This window comes from Crassostrea angulata, chromosome 1 (genome assembly GCF_025612915.1).
Source record: "Crassostrea angulata isolate pt1a10 chromosome 1, ASM2561291v2, whole genome shotgun sequence".
NCBI classification, from domain to species: Eukaryota; Metazoa; Mollusca; class Bivalvia; order Ostreida; family Ostreidae; genus Magallana; species Magallana angulata.
This window is the reverse complement of record NC_069111.1, coordinates 49,668,616-49,688,665: the sequence shown is the minus strand read 5'-3', so window position 1 is coordinate 49,688,665 and position 20,050 is coordinate 49,668,616. Positions and strand designations below refer to the sequence as shown.

Below are 20,050 nucleotides of genomic sequence, written 5' to 3'. Positions count from 1 at the left end.
ATAATTTCCAAAGATTTAAAAATTGCAGTAAGCAAACAGAAAAAGTGTTTCTTTATAATTAAAGACTATGTGGTGTATTATGAATATGTCATAAACCAATTGGAGTGTATAATAAGCACCCCTTTCTCCCAGACACTTTATAGATAAAAAGTGCATGTTTGGCAAAATATGGTATTATAAGAAAGAAGGCCAATCAGAATATGTTAAAGCAATATGAGCTGTATTTTTTAGAATTTTATTTTGCTGCAAAAACCTGCTAGTGTGATAAGTTTGTCTGTAACTTAAATTTTTATGATAAATAAGATTTGAAAAAAATCATTAATTTTTGTCAGGAGAAAGATTTCACTTATAAGGAATATATAGCAGATTAATTTTTGTACAGGACGACAATAATTCAATTTTGCTCCAATTAAGGCTTCTTAATGGCTTTTCCCACAGAAACAGAGCTAACAGAAATTTTAAAACCATGATATTTTTTGTCATTTTAGTAGAAAATAACATTTTCTTCAAAAAAAGTTTCAACATGCTTTAATGATTTATAACCTCTATCTCCACATTCATGATTAAGCTTAAAGTGAACTCAACTAATCTCCTAGGACCAGATAATATCTGAGGATGTGTAATTGTATATCTCCCAGGAGATTTGAGAAGTCTTTCTAGAGTGACGGGCTACAAATGGTTGAATGTAGGAAAGGGTAGAGGTTTTACAAATCTCATCATGGATTGATTTTTTATAGATACCACACGTTGCTTGAGTTTCTACTACCGCATGAATGGATCATCCTCGAGCTACCTGAGAATATATGATTACTATTTTGGGTATATCTGGATAAGGTCAGGAGACCATGGCTCGAGGTGGTATCGTGGTGAAGTCGAAATCAGCCCACTTGGACAACGTCTGGTTTGTGTATAATTATGTGTAATATTTTTATATCAGAGTATATATATATTGGTATAACTGTAACTTGATCCAAATAATTGGTTACTCAACTTGATCAGTCTCTGTGGATACAATTGTACACGTATTTATTGACGTACCCTTCCATTAAAAGGTAAAAATGACAGAACTGCATCTTTTTCAAACCAGTTCTACATTGTTTACATATTTAAGGTCTTCCGTTTCCAACGGAAGACCTTATAGTGATTGTAATGTTTCTTATTAAGGTCTTCCGTTTCCAACGGAAGACCTTATAGTGATTGTAAGGTTTTTTATTATTATTTTTTTTTTCCTTTTTTTGTCCACAAGATTTCTCGGAGATGGCTGGATAGATATTTTTGAAATTTTCTGGAATGAAAGACAATGATAATATCTCTAGGCGTTTTTTTCATTTTTTCAAAATTCATTTCCGGTCGTGCGTTTCCTGTCCCGCGTTGAAAAAGCTTGTCACCTCGAGATCTCAAAAAAGGTAAAGTTTTGAACACCGAAACTTTGTGGGATGATAGACCTATAGCTGTAGATGTGTTTAAACTATTTTTTTTTTGTTCGTCATAACTTCCGGTCATCACCAGCAGCACTTCAAAAATTATTATTTCTACGCATTAAATTTCTTTTCCATAGAATAAACATAAAACTATAATTCTATACATAAGTTTCCTATGCAATGTTATATCAACAAAAAAATTCTACTTCCGGTGAGATATCTCAATTATCTCAAGTAGCTTTTTAAAAACACAATTTGTACCCGCGAGATCTCGGAAACTATAAGCAATCAAGACACGAAACTTTCATGGATGATAGACATTTGATTGAAGATGTGTTTAATCGGTTTCATTTTGTCTTCCGTCACTTCCGGTCCACACCGGAAGAGTTAAAAAAATCGAGCTGTTTATCAGTTTCACTGTTTTCCTTTGATATTTTTTTGTTAGATAAATGAAAAATAATGTACAAATGGCAAGTATACAAGAAATATTGAATACAATTCAGATTGAACACTTCGTTTGCCCGTTTCCTGTCCAGAAACCATAAACCTTATTTCAACGAGATCTCAAAAACAGTAACGACTTGAACAACCAAACTTTGTGGGATGATAGACCTATGTATGTACATGTGTTAACACTATTTTGTTTTATCCGGCATAACTTCCGGTCGTCACAGAAAGTACACCCAATTTTGATTTTTTAAAATTATTTTGGTTATTTAGCATTGAAGTAACATTTAGCTATAGAAATACAAAAAGTCATCTACACATGGTAAACAAAAGTTCTACTTCCGGTGAGACATCTCATATATCTCAGATAGCCTTCTTTTTTAAAAACAAAGTATAAATAAGATCTCAGAAACTGTGATAGATCAAGACACAAAGCTTATATATATTTTATCCATTTTCTGTTTACAAGATAACTGGATTTTTTGTGCAGATTAATACATGAGGAACGGAAGACCTTTTTGTTGCTATAGCAACAAGAGTCTAGTTATTATTATTTTTTTCCCCTTTTTCTATCGTGAATTTCTCAGAGATGTCTTGATGGATTTTTATAAAATTTTCAGGAATGACAGAAAATAAAAAGATCTAGAGGATTTTAATTACAAATGTTCTAAATTCACTTCCGGTCGTCCGTTTCCTGTCCCGCGACAAAAAGCTTGTCACCTCGAGATCTAAAAAACGGTAAAGACTTAAACATTCAAACTTTGTTGGATGATAGACCTATAGCTGTAGATGTGTTTAAACACTTTTGTTTTGTTCGTCATAACTTCCGGTCGTCACCGAGAGCACTTTAAAAATAATTTTTTTACGCATTAAATTTTTTGTCAATGGAATAAATATATAAGAATAAATCTATACATAGGAAATCTCTGCGATGTAATATCAACAAAAAATTTCTACTTCCGGTGAGATATCTCAATTATCTCAGGTAGCTTTTTTAAAACACATTTTGTACCCGCGAGATCTCGGAAACTATAAGCAATCAAGACACGAAACTTTCATGGATGATAGACATTTGATTGAAGATGTGTTTAACTGGTTTCATTTTGTCTTCCGTCACTTCCGGTCCATACCGGAAGAGTTAAAAAAAATCGAGCTGTTAATCATTTAACTGTTTTCCTTTGATATATTTTAGTTAGATAAATGAAAAATAATGTACAAAAGGCAAGTATACAAGAAATATTGAATACAATTTACATTGAACACTTCCGTTTGCCCGTTTCCTGTCCAGAGACCAAAAACCTGATTTTGACGAGATCTCAAAAACATTAACGACTTGAACAACCAAACTTTGTGGGATGATAGACCTATGTATGTACATGTGTTAAAACTATTTTGTTTTATCCGGCGTAACTTCCGGTCGTCACAGGACCGTACACCCAATTTTGATATTTTTTAAAAAATATTTTGGTTATTTAGCATTGAAGTAACATTTTAGCTATAGAAATACAAAAAGTCATCTACACATGGTTAAAAAAAGATCTACTTCCGGTGAGACATCTCAAATATCTCAGGTAGCCTTCTTTTTTAAAAACAAAGTACCCACAAGAAACTGTGATAGATCAAGACTTATATAGATAATGGACATTGATTAAACATGTGTTTAACGGGTTTCATTGGGTCCTACGTCACTTCCGGTTAATACTTGAAATGTTAAAAAGCAATAGAACTTTTTTTAAAACTTTTTACTTTTTAAAAAACATTTTACTCAATGTGATGAACAGTAACGTACGTAGGTAAATAAACTAACATATCTACTTTCCTTTTTTAAATCACTTCCGTTTGTTCGTTTCCGGTCCCTAGATAAAAACCTTTTTTCAACGAGATATTATAACTAACGAAAACTTGAACATCCAAACTTTGAGGAAAGACAAAATGTACATGTATCCATTTTCTGTTTACAAGATAACTGGATTTTTTGTGCAGATTAATACATGAGGAACGGAAGACCTTTTTGTTGCTATAGCAACAAGAGTCTAGTTATTATTATTATTATTTTTTTTTGTCCACAAGATTTCTCAGAGATGGCTGGATAGATTCTCTTGAAATTTTCAGGACTGATAGAAAATGATAATATCTCTAGGCGTTTTTTTCATTTTTTCAAAATTCACTTCCTGTCGTGCGTTTCCTGTTTAAACTATTTTGTTTTGTTCGTCGTAACTTCCGGTCGTCACCGGAAGCTCTTCAAAAATTATGCTTTTACGCATTTAATATATTTCTCGGAGAATTGAAGTATAAGTATACATGCATACATATGTCATCTATCCGATGATTAATAAACATAAAAATTCTACTTCCGGTGAGATATCTCAAATATCTCATGAAGCCTTTTTTAAAATAAATGTTTGAACCCCGAGATCTCAGAAACTGTAAGTGATCAAGACACGAAACTTACAGGGATGATAGACATTTGATAGAAGATGTGTTTAACCGTTTTTATTTTGTCGACCGTCACTTCCGGTCCACACAGGAAGAGTTCAAACAAATCAAGTTTTTTAAAAGTTTAACCCGATTTCTCAGAGATGCATTGATGGATTTTCTTGAAATTTTTAGGACTGATAGGGAACAATAAAATCTAGAGGAGTTTTTTTTTCATTTTTTCAAAATTCACTTCCTGTCGTCCGTTTCCTGTCCCGCGACAAAAAGCTATGGACAATGAGATCTCAGAAACGATAAAGACTTGAACCTCCAAACTTTGAGGGATGATAGACCTATTGTTGTAGATGTGTTTAAACTATTTTGTTTTGTTCGTCGTAACTTCCGGTCGTCACCGGAAGCACTTCAAAAATTATGTTTTTACGCATTTTATTTCTTTAACACAAAATTGAAATATAAGTATAAGCGCTTTCATATGTCATCTATCCGATGATTAATAAACAAAAAAAAATTACTTCCGGTGAGATATCTCAAATATCTCAGGTAGTCTTTTTAAAACAAATATTATGACAGCGAGATCTCATAAACTGTAAGTGACCAAGACACAAAACTTACATGGATGATAGACATTTGATTGAAGATGTGTTTAACCGTTTTCATTTTGTCAACCGTCACTTCCGGTCCACACCGGAAGAGTTCAAATAATTCAAGTTGTTTAAGATTTTAACTGTTTTAGTTTGACAATATAGGATAAATTGATAACCAATAAAGTTCTGTTGTGTAATGGTTAAGAAATACTAACTTTTATTTTCATTGAACACTTCCGTTTGTCCGTTTCCTGTCCCGAGACAAAAAACCTCATTTCCTAGAGATCTCAAAAACGGTGACAACTTGAACAATGAAACTTTGTGGTATTGTAGACCTATGTATGTACATGTGTATACACTATTTTGTTTTGTTCTGCGTAACTTCCGGTCGTCAACAGAAGCACTTCAAAAATTTGTGTTTTTTTCGTATTTTATTCATTTTCATAAATGAAAATATCAGTATACAATCTTACATCTGTCATCTATATAATGTTAAATAACAAATAAATTTTACTTCCGGTGAGATATCTCAAATATTTCTATGTAGCTTTCCTTATTACAAATTTAATGTCCGCGATATTTTTGTCACTGTAAGTAATTGAAAAACGAAGCTTTCATGATTGATAGAAATTTGATTGGGGATGTGTTTAACGGGTTTAATTTTGTCAACTGTCACTTCTGGTTCTTACCGGAAGGGTTCAAACAAATCATGTTTTTAACAAGTTTAATTGACTTTCTTGGGTGTTTCATCTAGCCTGATAAACAATGATGTACGCTAAGCAAATGTACAAGAAATACCAGCTTTTGTTTTTATTAATCACTTCCGTCCGTTTCCGGTCCCGAGACAAAAAATATTGTTTCAAAGAGATATTAAATTTAGCAGAGACTTGAGCAACCAAACTTTGGGGAAAGATTGACTTATGATTGTACAAATGGTTAACATTTATGCATAGTTTGGCATTACTCCCGCTCGTCACAGAAAGTACTTCAAAAATTGATTTCTTTTTCATTCTCGTTGTTTTACATGCAAGTAACGTCTGGATATATCATTCACAATAATTATCATATCCACTGATTTTCTATGTGAGAGAAGCAATGTCTTACATGTATATCAAACCGGAAGACCTATTTGTTGCTTTTGCAACAAGAGTCTAGTTAAGTAAACTATTTTTACACAAACTCATTTAAATTGTGGGAAAAAACCCAGAAATTAATTTTGGGCTACTACGTCATAAATTTCAGAGAGTAGTGATATTTGTTCGGAAAACCACAGTGTGGTGATCCAGAAAATGAATTACACTGTAAATTTAACTGTATCAAGAAAGGAAAATTGATGGGTATGTGATGAAAGGATATATAATATTGCATGATATATTGAAAGCTGCTCAACTGTGATGAAAAATCAAGAGTTTTGTAATTATAGTCACCTTGATCAATAAAATCTCCATCATCAAGCTCAGAAAATCCTGATAATGCTGCAGTGTTCATTGTTCAATAGATGTTATCAGCACAAATATGTATATAAACTTGAACAATGTACAAGTGACTAGATAGTTTTCTGGGATAAGATTGGTAGGTACAATGTAGGTCCCATACATGCATGCAAATTTGTAAACGAGTAATTGGTTGGTTAATAGATATAAATCTGCCAAGGTAATTCAAACAAATAAAAACATCCAAAAAATAGGTAAAAAAAAAAAAAAACCAAATATCTAATACAATTAATACTTAATGTTCAATGAGGTAATGAAACTATGTATTAATATACATATATGTATTTTGATTATTCCATAGCTTAATCTGATCGCTTTCCCTGGAATTAGTTACGGTGCCATTGCCGTTGACTTTTTGAACCTTGACGAGAGACCATGTGAGTACATAATATAATTTACTTCTAATCATCTTCATCTCTCATTGAAAGTAAAGTTCTAAATATGATCATTATGAAAAATCTATTCAATATCTTTCCCATACCATTAGTACACTAAAGCATTTGAATCTTTTAACTTAATACTTTTGAATCACATAGAAATACAATTTAGATGCAAATTTAAAGTTATGACAAAATGCAAATGGATGTTACCCAAAAAGTGGTACATCAGTATCAGAGAATTTTAAATGTTGTTTATCTGAGTTTTTCTCACAGGTAATTTTACATCATCATCATCCAGAACAACTGATGCACCGACGACAACGGCAGCAACTCCAACAGTCAGAACAACTCCAACGTTAACAACACCACCATTTCCCACCAGTTCACCTGGTCAGTAGATATGTTGAATATTTAAGCTTTCTTTAAATTTGAGAATGCTCAGCTGGAAGCAATATCAGGTATACATGTGATTATAAAAGTAACTTGATCCAAAGGGTCGGATTATGTCGAATTGCCAGGCACAGATCTGCAGATCAAACGAGAGACATATAGTGTTGTGTTTGATTTGATGAACCTATAGCTGCAGAACTGTAGCTCCACAAAAAATTTGGGTTGATGAACAGTGGAGCTACAGCAAACAAACTGCATATTTATTGTGCACAAAAAGTTGCACACAAATTTTCACTAGTTAAACTAATTTAGGGACATACATGTATTCTGTAAATATTATTATCCAAAAAAATTCCTTAAATGTATTTCTACCGATTCACCACTTAACTTGCTTTGAACATTTTCGTAAACACTTTAACCGACCTTGAAAAGTGAGTCTAAAAAAGTGAGGCTCAAAAAGTTAAATTAGTATGTTAAATTAACTTCTGGATCAAGAGTTGCCACTTTTATTAACTAATTTTACACAAACTCTTTTGAAATGTGCTAAAAAGACATGATTTATTGTTTTTTATGTCACCAGTTTTAGAGTGGGGATATGAATTTGGAAAACCAGAGTATTGGATCTAGAAAATCTGATCACACTCTGTAAAATTAACAGTATTAAGATAGGAAAATTGATGGGTATATAATGATAGTAATGACTGATTAATTGTTTGTGATAGGGTCATGTGGAGGGAATTTTACTGACGTGACTTACATGGAAATCACAAGTCCAAACTATCCCAATAATTATCCAAACAGTGCATACTGCTCATGGAACATTGCTGTACAGAGGGATTTTGTTGTCAGAATAATTGTCCTGAACTTTAACACTGAAAGTGGCTATGATAGTGTTCGGATTTACAATGATGTGGGAGGGATAATTCGAAGGTATGTACTGTCATTGTAAAACTTGATTCTGCCTTTGAGAGTAAAATTCTTTTATGATATACATGAATTGATTACTGTTAACCATGTTTTCGTTATCAGCTGACATGTTATTTTCCTCTTAAATGAAATACCCATACACTGTTTGTTTTGAGAATTCATGTATTTACTGGGCTGTACCCACCTTAGAATTCTTAAACTACAATTTTCAGTTACTCTGGTACCTTATCAAGTGGAACTACAATACAAACTAGAGAGGATTCAGTCAGAATAGTGTTTAACTCTGATAGTTCTGTATCAAGAACTGGATTTCATTTCCGGATAGAGGCAGTTGAACCACAACCAGTTTGTAAGTTAACATTTTTAGCTCACCTGAGCTGAAAGCTCAAGTGAGCTTTTCTGATCACATTTTGTCTGTCGTCTGTCTGTCTGTCCCTAAACTTCTTACATTTTCAACATCTTCTCAAGAACTACTTGGCCAATATCAACCAAACTTGGCACAAATCATCCTTAGGCAAAGGGGATTCAGAGTTGTGAAAATTAAGGGCTGAGCCCTTTTTCAAAGGGAGATAATTAGAAATTATTGAAAAATTTTGAGAAATTTTCAAAAATCTTTTTCTCAAGAAACATTTGGCCAGGAAAGCTGAAACATTCATGGAAGCATCCTCATGTTGTGTAGATTCAAAGTTGTGAAAATCATGACCCCCGAGGGTAGGGTGGGGCCACAATGAGGGGTGAATGTTTTACATATGAATATATATAGTAAATCTTTAAAAATCTTCCTCTCAGAAACTAATCAGCCAGAAAAGCTGAAACTTGTTTGGAAGCATCCTCAGTTAGTGTAGATTCAAAGTTGTTAAAATCATGACCCCTGGGGGTAGGGTGGGGCCACAATGGGGGAGGGGTCGAAGTTTTACATAGGAATATATATAGTAAATCTTTAAAAAATCTTCTTCTCATGAACTAATCAGCCAGGAAAGCTGAAACTTGTGTGGAAGCATTTTCAAGTTAAAATCATGATCCCCTGGGGTAGGGTGGGGCCACAATGGGGGAGGGGTCGAAGTATTACATAAGAATATATATAGTAAATCTTTAAAAAATCTTCTTCTCAGAAACTAATCTGCCAGATGATTATTTATAATTGTTAAGACTTTGGCCCCAGGACAATAAATCGGCCTCACAAGAGGTTCAGAGTTTGATGGAGGTTAATATCCCATGCATAAACAATTGTTAAGGATCATTTTGAGAACTACATTACTTAGCATGTGATATGACTATAAAATCATTGTGTTAGAAAAGAGACTTATGATTATTAACATAAGGATATCCAGGGGGAAAATGGATTTTATTTATGCAGGATCAACATGTGTTATTGTACATTGTCCAGATAGTTTATATCATGACTCCATTATCAATCTCCAACCCTCAGCAAAGTTCGATAACTCTAAATTATCTAGATTTCTTTTATTCGTACCATAAATCTGACTTAAATACAGAAAATTTTAGTTTAGTATTCCACTGCTAGTTTAACCATCAGTTACACAACTGCATGCTTGGCGTAGATGATCCACGAAGCACTCCCTCTTGATATACATCTTGGTATAGAGTTTGAGCCAATCTATGCACCAGAATTTTTTTTAAACTCAATTTATTTCTTTATTCCATTATATCCATTGTAGGCAAATTTACAACAACTTTGTAAAAGCATTGATACTCTCTAAAAAATTCATAATTCATTTTATATCGTTTCATTTAAAAAGGTTGAAAGAAAAATATTCTTATGATGAAAAAAATACTTTGAGGCTTAGGATCAGAGAACTTTAAGATGATTTTATCATACCTATTGTTCCTCAGGTGTGCGATGTGGCCCATGGGCCTCTTGTTTGTTTGTTTTTTCTCATTAAACATATATAATGCACATAATGTGATGTGTATAAAACTAGCCACCCATTAAAATCAAAATACTGAAGTACTGACGGGAGTTGATTTTATAGATTATTATTTATTTTAAAATCAACGATATGTTATTTTGTTTGGCAAGTAGTTTATAATATGTATTTGAATTATGCACAATTTTTTAATATGAATTCTCAGACTTTTCCAACAAGTATTTCGAGAAAACCCCGTATGAATCGTGTTGTGTAATATTTAAAGATGGAATTGATTCCATCAAACTAAAGTTATGTATCAGTAATTAAAATATTCCAAATATTGTATGGATCCAAGCAATTATGAATGCTAGTCTTGTTCAACCAGATGCTCAGCTGTCTCCGTTACTCTCCAAAATGGGAGAGATACTCTCTGCCAATGTGTACATTAGGTCACGTGATAGCTTGATGACGCGTCCTCTAAATATAGAATGACTCTCTGCTTGTCAGAGATTTACGGAGACAGCCAATGGTTGAAGGAGCTCTGGCGTAGGAATACATACGACTGCCAAAAATATCTAAATTATTCGTACTATTTAAAATCTGACTATTTTCAAGGTATTTTTAAGTTTCTTACAAAAGAATGCTTCAGCATACATTACATCAAATTTATCGATTATTTTCAAGAACTTAAGTCTTGTCAGCGGTGATGGTTCTTGCTTAGGTCCAAACACTTTTTCACTTTCAGTTTGTCAGAATAACTGCCTAGGAGAGTTGATTAAAATCAACTCCCAAAAATTGTGTATTTATTGCGCAAAAAAATGTGCACTAGGTTCAGACAGATTAACATAAATTACACCCAAATTTTGTCAAAACAATTAGTACCATTAAATTCTTCATGCAATTTACTAGTAACTTTTAAAGCACAGATTTTGTGCTTCTGCCAGGAATAGGGAAAACTGTGAATCCACATTAATGCACCCCCCCCCCCCACACACACACACACATGCCAATTTATAATCTCCAGAGCAAATGGGATAAAGGAGATATTATGAATTCATGCAAAGTAGTTTTAAGAAAATGATTGCCTGTGTCATATTTAATCTTATCAAAGTTAGATGTTTATATTCAATATATGCCCTTTTTTTTTCCTCAAAACAATTTGGTCCCCTCATTAACATGTATGTCTAAACATTCATTTTCATGCCCAATAATTAAGTGCCTTTTGTTTTAGAAACTCAACTAAATTATTGAATAGTATAGTTTTACGCCATTCGTTATATTTTGTTTATTGACATTCACCTCCCAATGAGTTGTATTTGTCAATCTTTTGGTAATCAAGAAAACTTTCTTGATGTTTCAAAATGGTTTCATGAGGGGTAGATAGAAGGCCTATAGAGAGGATGTCAAATAGAAATTTCACCATTCATTCCTACATTGTATCAAACCTAACAGTGCAACTGGTGTTGAAGCATGTTTCAGAGTTTATAGTTCCCAAAATATTGAGGTGCCCCTTACTCTTTTTAATAGTATTTGAAAAAGATGAAGTCATCATCTTAAAAAAAATAAAGGAATCTTTATGACAATGCTTTTCATGAGGAAAGTAATCTTAACAATTGCGAAGGTTTACGGAAATTGAAAGAAGTTTACATAAATCACAACCTGAAGTGTTTGTCATTTGCATGTGTTCGATCAAACAGCGAGTGTTAGGCTGAATATATATGACATGAGTTTTGCTATGTTCTATGTATTTATTTCAAATTCTCTCTTTTTAGCTTGTGCATACTATGAAGTACCTTGCCCAAATGGTAAGAAGTGCATCTATCGGTCCCAACTGTGTGACAGCCTCTTTGATTGTCCAAGCGGGTTTGATGAGCTGTACTGCTCAGGAGGTGAGGAGAAACTTAGCTGGCTAAATCCATTTGGGGATTGTATGTGAGAAGTCTGAACATATCAAATCATAAATATGCATATATTTTTTATACTTCTGTGTATCTTATCAGTGTAAAATTAAGACAAATAAACCTGTAATTTTATTGAAACAAGATTTACCATCAAATAGTTTAATTTGCATATGGTGAATTGTCATGAAAACTACTTACAAACAGTACTGATATTCCTTCACATTAAATAAGGACTTTTCATGTGCTATTTAAAGGTCAATATCTCAAACACTTATTTCTAAACAACAATACTGCATTGCTGACAAAGTTTTCTATAGTACAATATAATACCTATTCAGCGTATGTTTACTGCTCATTTGGACAATATCAAGTTTATTGTCCCCTGAAAGATGAGAAGGCAGCAATTCAAATATCAATCCTAACCAAACTATGAGCACACAAAATTTTCATATTCAAAGGTGTGGCAGTGTCATTATATAATCATAAATAAGTAACACAGTACTACAAGTGACATAGTGAAATGTATTTTCAGCTTGAAAATCATTTGAAACTTGTTTATGAAATGTGTGATTGTGTTCCAAACATCTTGTGTTCAGACTCTAAACAGAATATTGATTAATATCTAAATCAACCTGTCTGAAATCGAATTTAGGTTGTCTAAGGAGTTTCAACAATTGACTTTGGTGTGCAAATTAGCAGTTATTATAGATGGAAAATAAATAGATAAATATAGATATGAAAATCTATTTCAAATGTATTTCTTGTTGTAGGAAATGGGTCAACAACCTCTGCTTATCCCTCCAATGTGTCAACAACCACTGTTTATCCCTTTAATACTACCACAGTCAGTCCTGGACCCTCCAACATCACCGGAGACACCCCCAGTCCATCACCAGCCACCAATATCTCACACCTTGGTACCTAATTAAGTCATTTTATAATCATCCAATGCTTGCCAACATAAAAAAAGGGTCTCTTTCTGTGTACTATTTTGGTTAGGCTAATTAAGGGTCTAAGTGAAATCTCTTGCTCTGATCTCTCTGTTAAATCCTTTTACATTTAAAACTTGGTCTCCAGAAACACTGATTCAATTTCAAACAATTTTTGACTAAAACTAAAATAGTTATAGAATCAGGCCCTCTTTGAGGGAGAGCTGATTTGGAAATAATGAAGTAGGGTGCACATGGGGTGGTTAAAAATCTTCCCTAGAGAATGTCATTTAGTCGGAAATATCAGAACATTATATATGAAGCTTTTTATAATTGAGATCCATGTAATGCTACCTCATAGAAATTAAAGAACAAATCTAATCTTGGGATACGGGATATATTTTATGAAATGTTTGAAATTAGCTAGGATTTTCAAGTTTATTCTATTCATACTATATCTCCAGAGGTCCAGAGAATATATAGAATAAAAATTTTATGAATATAACAAAGGCTTGAGTTTGTGAAATTCATATTAATACATAATACATAAGAAATTTTCAAGTTTTTTTCATACCACAGCCGAGGGGTCATATAACTCTTCCTATTTTGGAAAGTTTTGTCTTGAAAAATCAAATTTGAAGAATTATCTTGTTTGTTGCTAAATGTATATTGTCAGTTGTCACATTTTAAAGAAATAATATTAAAGAATGATATGCTGACCTGTTGCTCTATAGCAAGAATCTCTTAAATTTTATCAAATAACTGTTTCTTTTTTAGAGGTCAGATTGGTCAATGGTTTGAGTTGCTATGAAGGACGAGTGGAAGTTAAAGTAAATGGTGTTTGGGGCATACTCTGTGCTGACAACTTAACAACAACTGATGCTACAGTTATCTGCAGAATGGTAACTCCAATGTAAGAATATAATTGTTTCATCATGTTCATACTCAGAATTTAAACTGCAATTAAATTGTAAGAGTATATTCTAAGGGTGTCCAGTGTTGCTTAGTCAGTCCAATTACTTGGTATTTCCTTTTACTATCACCTTGTTAATTTTGTATTTTTGGATGTTTCTTGCTATGGTTGAACTGATCAGACTAAATTTTCACTAATTGAATGCATTTAATTTACCTTGAAACAAATTTTAAATCCAAGGTTAAAAAAAACCCAAAAAACAGTGCTATATAAAATTCTTGAATGGAGTTTTTTTGACCAGTTTAATTATTCTTTATACATAGAATGCTTGAGGATTTTCTGTGTCAGGACAGAAATGCTGCAGCATTGATTGATTTTCTTTTTACAGAATTTATGGAAAAAAAATAAAATAAGTGTCTTTCACATTGAATTTGAAGTTCTAGCCTGAGAAAGTATAGAAAGTAAATCTTTTGCCATATATATCTTCTTAATGTTTACAGTGACCTTGGACCAAGTTTTACAATCAGATGTCAAGGTCATACAGCTGATCTTTCCTAATGTAATTGTGTGACTTTAGTTCGCATATTTCTTTCATCTTGGACTTATTTGGTACATTCTTGACACTTAAACTGCCATTGGATATAGGTGTAAACAAAATGTCAAGGTTAAAGCAGTTCTCTTTGTATAATCCTTGTTGTGAAAATTTCTCTCTCCTGATCTCATCTAGCTCCATAAAGTACCCTTGAGTAAATTGGGTGAAGTGACCTTGAATTAAAAGCTTTAAATTCAGAGGTTACATGCATGGTCCTTTCCAAGTCTCATGCATTCTAACATACTAAAAATTGGGGCTCTTAGTGGTCATTCCCTTAAGCTTTGGTTCCATTCAGTTTATGTCCTATGCATTTTTATTAGTTAATATTTAAAAAAAAAAAATAACCAGAATCATGAGAGGGGAGGGGGGTGGATTGATAATTTCATTATGTGAAGTATTCCTTAAATGGAGTTGAGCTTGATACACCTCACATAATTCTTCAGCAACAACAAGAAGTATCTTAACAGTCATTCCTTTGATATATAAAACTAAAGAAAGGTACCAAATGCACTGCAATCAGGATGAAACAGGGAAGTTCAAACTGGACTGTTATTGGCAAATATTAGAATTATTTACACATGTTACATAAGACTCAATCGGCGAAGGGCTTTTAGTCTGGGTTTAATGCATAAATGCTGTGATTTTTTCAAGTTTTTCAATCGACATGTAATTTTCAGAGTGTACTATTTTCAAAACTTTGCTCTGAAAGTAAAATGTATGTAGTATTTATTTTATGTAAAAGACAAAAAAAAACAAGAATTCAGTCAGTGTTTGTGAACATGATAAAGTAATTAAAGCACAGTTATAATGAAGCTCAAAGGAAAAGTTGATATTCTTTATAACCATTATTCATAACATATCATTTAAAAGTTTGTGATATGGTATATTAGGAGAATGACACTGACTTCGCTGTTAACTTGAATGCGCTATTAGCATGTTCAAATGTGATAATAAATGTTAAAATATTTTCTTGATTCTTAATTATGCAGGTTTACATCAGCTGTTGTGATGCCGTCAGGGTATTATGGGAATGCTGCAGATGACGTCCCCTCCTATTTCAGTGGACTGCACTGTAGGGGTTTTGAGAACTCACTTTCGCAATGTTTGTACAACAGAAATGAATCGTCCTGTCCTGAATCCCAGAGAGATGCCGCTGTATCGTGTGGAGGAATAGATCCAGTTGTCATCCCAGGTAGTAATAAGATTCTTTCTTTATTGAATGGGAAACCAATTCTTGTGACATCCTGAATAAAGTTTATCCTTACAGTTTACATTTTTATGCCCCCTTTGAAGAAGGGAGGGCTTATTGCTTTGCTTCTGTCTGTCGGTTGGTCCACCAACAGTTTCCGTTCATTTTCTTTGCAGAGGATGAACATATTGAAATAAAATTTGGTATACAGGTTTATCATGATGATAATATCTAGGTCAAGTTCGATATTGGATACAATTAAGCAATTTTCGACAGAGTTATGGCCCTTGAACATAGGAAAAATTCCAGTTATTTGCAGTTTCCGCTCATTTTCTTCGCAGAGAATGAACATATTGATATGAAATTTGGTAAACAGGTTCATCATGTTAATACGGTGGCCTCCGGGTATAACAAGCTAGGATATAATGAGGTACTGCTTATAACGAGATGATTGTTTGGTCCCAAATGATTTCTTTATTATTTCCTTTTAAAAAATTCTGGAAACAACGAGATCGTTTATAAAAAGACTCTGTATATTATGAGTAAAAATTTGTGCCCGTTAGTTGTAAGCGCTATCGGAAATTATGAGGTACTCACGGCACGCCTGATTGCACATGCTGGTTCCAGGAAACTAACGGTATTGCCATGTAATTTTCACAGGTATGTATACACAGGACAATAGATTAAAAGTATTCAAAAATAATGATGAGTTGTTTTTACTGCATTGTTCACAGTCATGGCTTCGAAGTAAAAGAAAAGGAAAATAATTTCGCTAGAAACAATAGGACTTATTTAGAAATGGTTAACAATTAATTAAAAATAAAAAGTGAAATTGCAAGGGACTATGGATTATCTACGAGTACATTTATTAATTTTTTTTTTAAAAACCCCAAGATTTAGAAAGTCGAGAAAAGTGCATGACTCTAAAAATATTGATGCTGACATTGAGCCTTCCCATTATGTCGGTGTTGATTCACTGGTTACGGTATTAAATTTTGATAGAGATTCTCAGTTAGTAAAATTCGGACTGAAATTCAAGATGATGACAAGAGAGAAGCCAAAAAAGGTGGTGATGATATTGGTATATCTGCAAAACCTCGAGAATTTTCTACTAAGGCCAGCATTTTTTGAAATTTCGATTTACAAACCCGCCGACCCTATTTTTTAAAAATTTAAAAAAAAATAAAAGGACCTGAACTAGCTATTAATTTTATTTTTTCCTCCGACCCGAAATTTTCTTTCTGGTAAAAATAAAAATAAATGTTGATGCAATCACGTATGTGTAGTCTGAATTATTGTTGTTAATGCATTGATTAAAAAGACCAAGTTCTTTCCGATCAAGTCACAGGCACTAGAAGTCACAAAAAAACACCATAGAGCCTACTCCTGTTTGCTTTCGTCCAACCCTACAATTTACGACCCTTTGTGATCGGCAACTTAGCCAGAATTTCCTCAAGAAAGAGAAGTTGAAGTCTTTTTCTATCACAATTCCGTAAATTAAAAAAAAAACCTCATTGGCAAGAAAATGATAAGTTACTTTTTTAAAAAACATTTTTGCAAAATAAATATTAAAATAATCATAATTTAACCGTTTGGAAATAGATCCTCTACATAACGGTTGTAAGTGGGTCATGGGGTTGGACTAATAACCCTAAACACACTGAACACAGGAGTCTTATGACTGAAGGAAAGAGAATGATTTTATTTGTCATTAAAGCTAACAAAATAACGAAACATTTTCTTTATTAAAGGTATAATTACATAAATAAATAAAATTTAAAAAGTTGGTTAGTCTTTTTTAAATAAAAAAACTTGTTTGATTTTTCACTGACATTTATGGACATGCTTCTAATCCAATTTATTTTCAGTAACAATATTTTAAATTTTGAATTTGTGAATAGCATTGTTAATTTAATCAAATAAATGATTTCTCAAACTTCTTCCTATTTTTCTGCAAGGAAGATGTGAAAACTCCCTTAATTTTTTTGGTCTTATTAAATGTATATGTACAGTATGTACTTGTATATATATAAAAAAAACTTTGTTTTTATACATGCATGTACAATATATCAACACAAATTTTCAGTGCCCATGGATAAAATATGTTAGGATAAGAACATCACCAACAACCAAAATTACTTATATATTTTTTTAAAAAATGGCAGCTCCTGGACACGTGTTCTTATTATGAAAATAAAAAAAACATTGTTGAAAAATTGTTTTATTTTTATTTTTATTCCCTCCTCCTCACCAAATAATTTGAAAAATATTTCGTAAATCTAAAAATAAAAAAATGCTGGCCTAAAGATGCATTGAACATGGTAACGATTTTCAAACCTTCTTCATGCAGAAAACAGACATCGAAGATTCCTTATAAAGTGAATACCATCACACAGTTTTTGTCTCTCGTGAAGTGAAAGTAACACTTGTTTAGATTGTACACATATTTATTCCATGGTCATTTACATTTATACGCTGTAAGTGCAGACCCTGAAACGTACTACTACACCAAAAAAGCGTGCGACTTTCTGTAAACCGATTAGCGTTTTGTGTAAACCGATTAGCGTTTCGTGTAAACCGTTTAGCGTTTCGTGTAAATCGTGAAGCGTTTCGTGTAAACCGTTTAGCATTTCGGGCAAAGCGTGCAGCGTTTTGGGCAAAGCGTGTAAATCGTTTCGGGCAAAGTGTGCGAGAACCGTATGAAACGTTCATCTGATTTTATTCGGAACTCTCTGACAATTTAATTGTGTCAAAGTAGCGCTTTTGTGATTGGCAAAACTCCTATGAGATATTCGCGTGAAAAAAAATCTATAAGAAATGATATACTTATCTTTTTACAAAATTGAATTAATTTTTAACAAATAAAAGAAAAGTATGCGTATTGAAAGAAGACTGGTTACTGAGACTATTTAGCTGTGTACAACCAGTACACATAACCTTGGACATCGCGTAAGACCTGCACCTGGCTGAACCTGTCAATCAAACTCTGTGTATTCGTTTTTATTGGATGGTCACTCGTTCCTTTTTTTGTCAATAGCCAATAGAAATTTAATGACTTCAAGGTAGTCGGAATCAGTATTTGATGATGCACACAATTTCAATTATAGATTATTTAACATTAATTTGAACAAAATTAAATGTAAACATAGAAAGGAAATATTCTGTTCATTTCTATGAAATGCGGGAAGTAAATTCTTCTGAATCCTGATTAAAAATATTTCTACAAGTTATTATTTTAATTATTTTAAACACTGATAACGGAAAGCAACAAGTAATTAACAGACTGAAATTTTCCTAGAATGTACACATGCAATTAATTATTATGGGAATCTATGTGCACTGTACTAAATTCAAATAGATTATGATAGATATATTGTACGCCGTTATGCAGGGCACCAGTTATGTATACGAATATTGAGACAAAATTTATTTTTTATTTTTTGTTCTATCCGAAATAGTAATGACAACTTTATTTTTTAATCGATTGATTTTTTTTCTTTGATATTATGTACGGAACATTTATTTACGCAAATGACTCGACGTAAAAAAAAAATTAATCGGTTGTTTTATAGCATTTTTCTACATGTAACTTATGTGAATAATTTTATTTTACATTACTTTCAAAATTATCAATGTAAATATTTACAAGTTTATTTACTGTTAGAATTTTACATCGTATTCTCTGAAACCAATAACAATATTAATGTGAGAAGAAAAAAAAAAATCCCGCCGAATACTGAAAAAGCGATTTCAGTTTGTAATCATACGGATATTATTTTTGGTATTGAATATTGTGTTATGGTAACTTTTTTCTCTGGAATTTTTGTTACTTATGGCACTAAAAAGAATCATGGATATTTCTTTTGAACAATAAATATATTTATAGAAGTAATATTTTTGGCTAATTCTGTGAATAAATAATTTTTTGCTTAAAATATCAGTACCAAATTAATTTAATTAATCAATTCAACACTTATGTACATATATGTTTCTAATATCGGTATTTCTTTTATTTCTTGTTTTCTTAAAATTAATTCTTACTAACAAAGTCATGGAAAAAATCCGAGATGAACCGAATCGATCAGGATAAAAGCGTGTGAAAAGCGAGCAAATCGTTTCGTGTGAGAATCGTTGTGTAAACCCTTCAGCGTTTTGTGTAAATCATTTAGCGTTTCGGGCAAAGCGTGTAGCGTTTTGTGTAAACCGTTCAGCGTTTCGTGTGAACCGTTTAGCGAGTGTGTAGCCAGCATGCAGGGAGCGTGTGGTGTAGTAGTATGTTTCAGGGTCTGTATGTTACTTTTCAACAAATAGAATTAATTATAAATGTAAGTATTTATTTAATTATCCCCTGTTTATAAACGTTATTTGAAATGTAAAGAACAACGATCACGTGTCACCTTGGGAAATGCCAACCTCGGATATAACGAGTATCGGTTATAACGAGAAATAAAACTATGTCCCAAGCATCTCATTATACCCGGAGGCCACTGTATCTAGGTCAAGTTCGATATTGTGTACGATTGAGCAATTTTCTTCAGGGTTATGGCCTTTGGACATAGAAAAATTCCAGTTATTTG

General features: G+C 32.5%; 1 protein-coding gene across 6 annotated transcripts in view; it reads left to right on the top strand.

Annotated features, from left to right (window-relative positions):
* Nucleotides 1-20,050, top strand: part of LOC128188553 (uncharacterized) — a 132,496-nt gene that overhangs the window by 27,555 nt on the left and 84,891 nt on the right. For all 6 annotated transcript variants that reach the window (XM_052859681.1, XM_052859699.1, XM_052859709.1 and 3 more), the window contains 9 exons: nt 738-901; nt 6,683-6,758; nt 7,035-7,151; nt 7,874-8,081; nt 8,291-8,427; nt 11,722-11,838; nt 12,621-12,767; nt 13,557-13,692; nt 15,274-15,476. In XM_052859681.1, the coding sequence (XP_052715641.1) occupies nt 738-901; nt 6,683-6,758; nt 7,035-7,151; nt 7,874-8,081; nt 8,291-8,427; nt 11,722-11,838; nt 12,621-12,767; nt 13,557-13,692; nt 15,274-15,476 (1,305 nt within the window). The remainder of the gene's footprint in view (nt 1-737; nt 902-6,682; nt 6,759-7,034; nt 7,152-7,873; nt 8,082-8,290; nt 8,428-11,721; nt 11,839-12,620; nt 12,768-13,556; nt 13,693-15,273; nt 15,477-20,050) is intronic.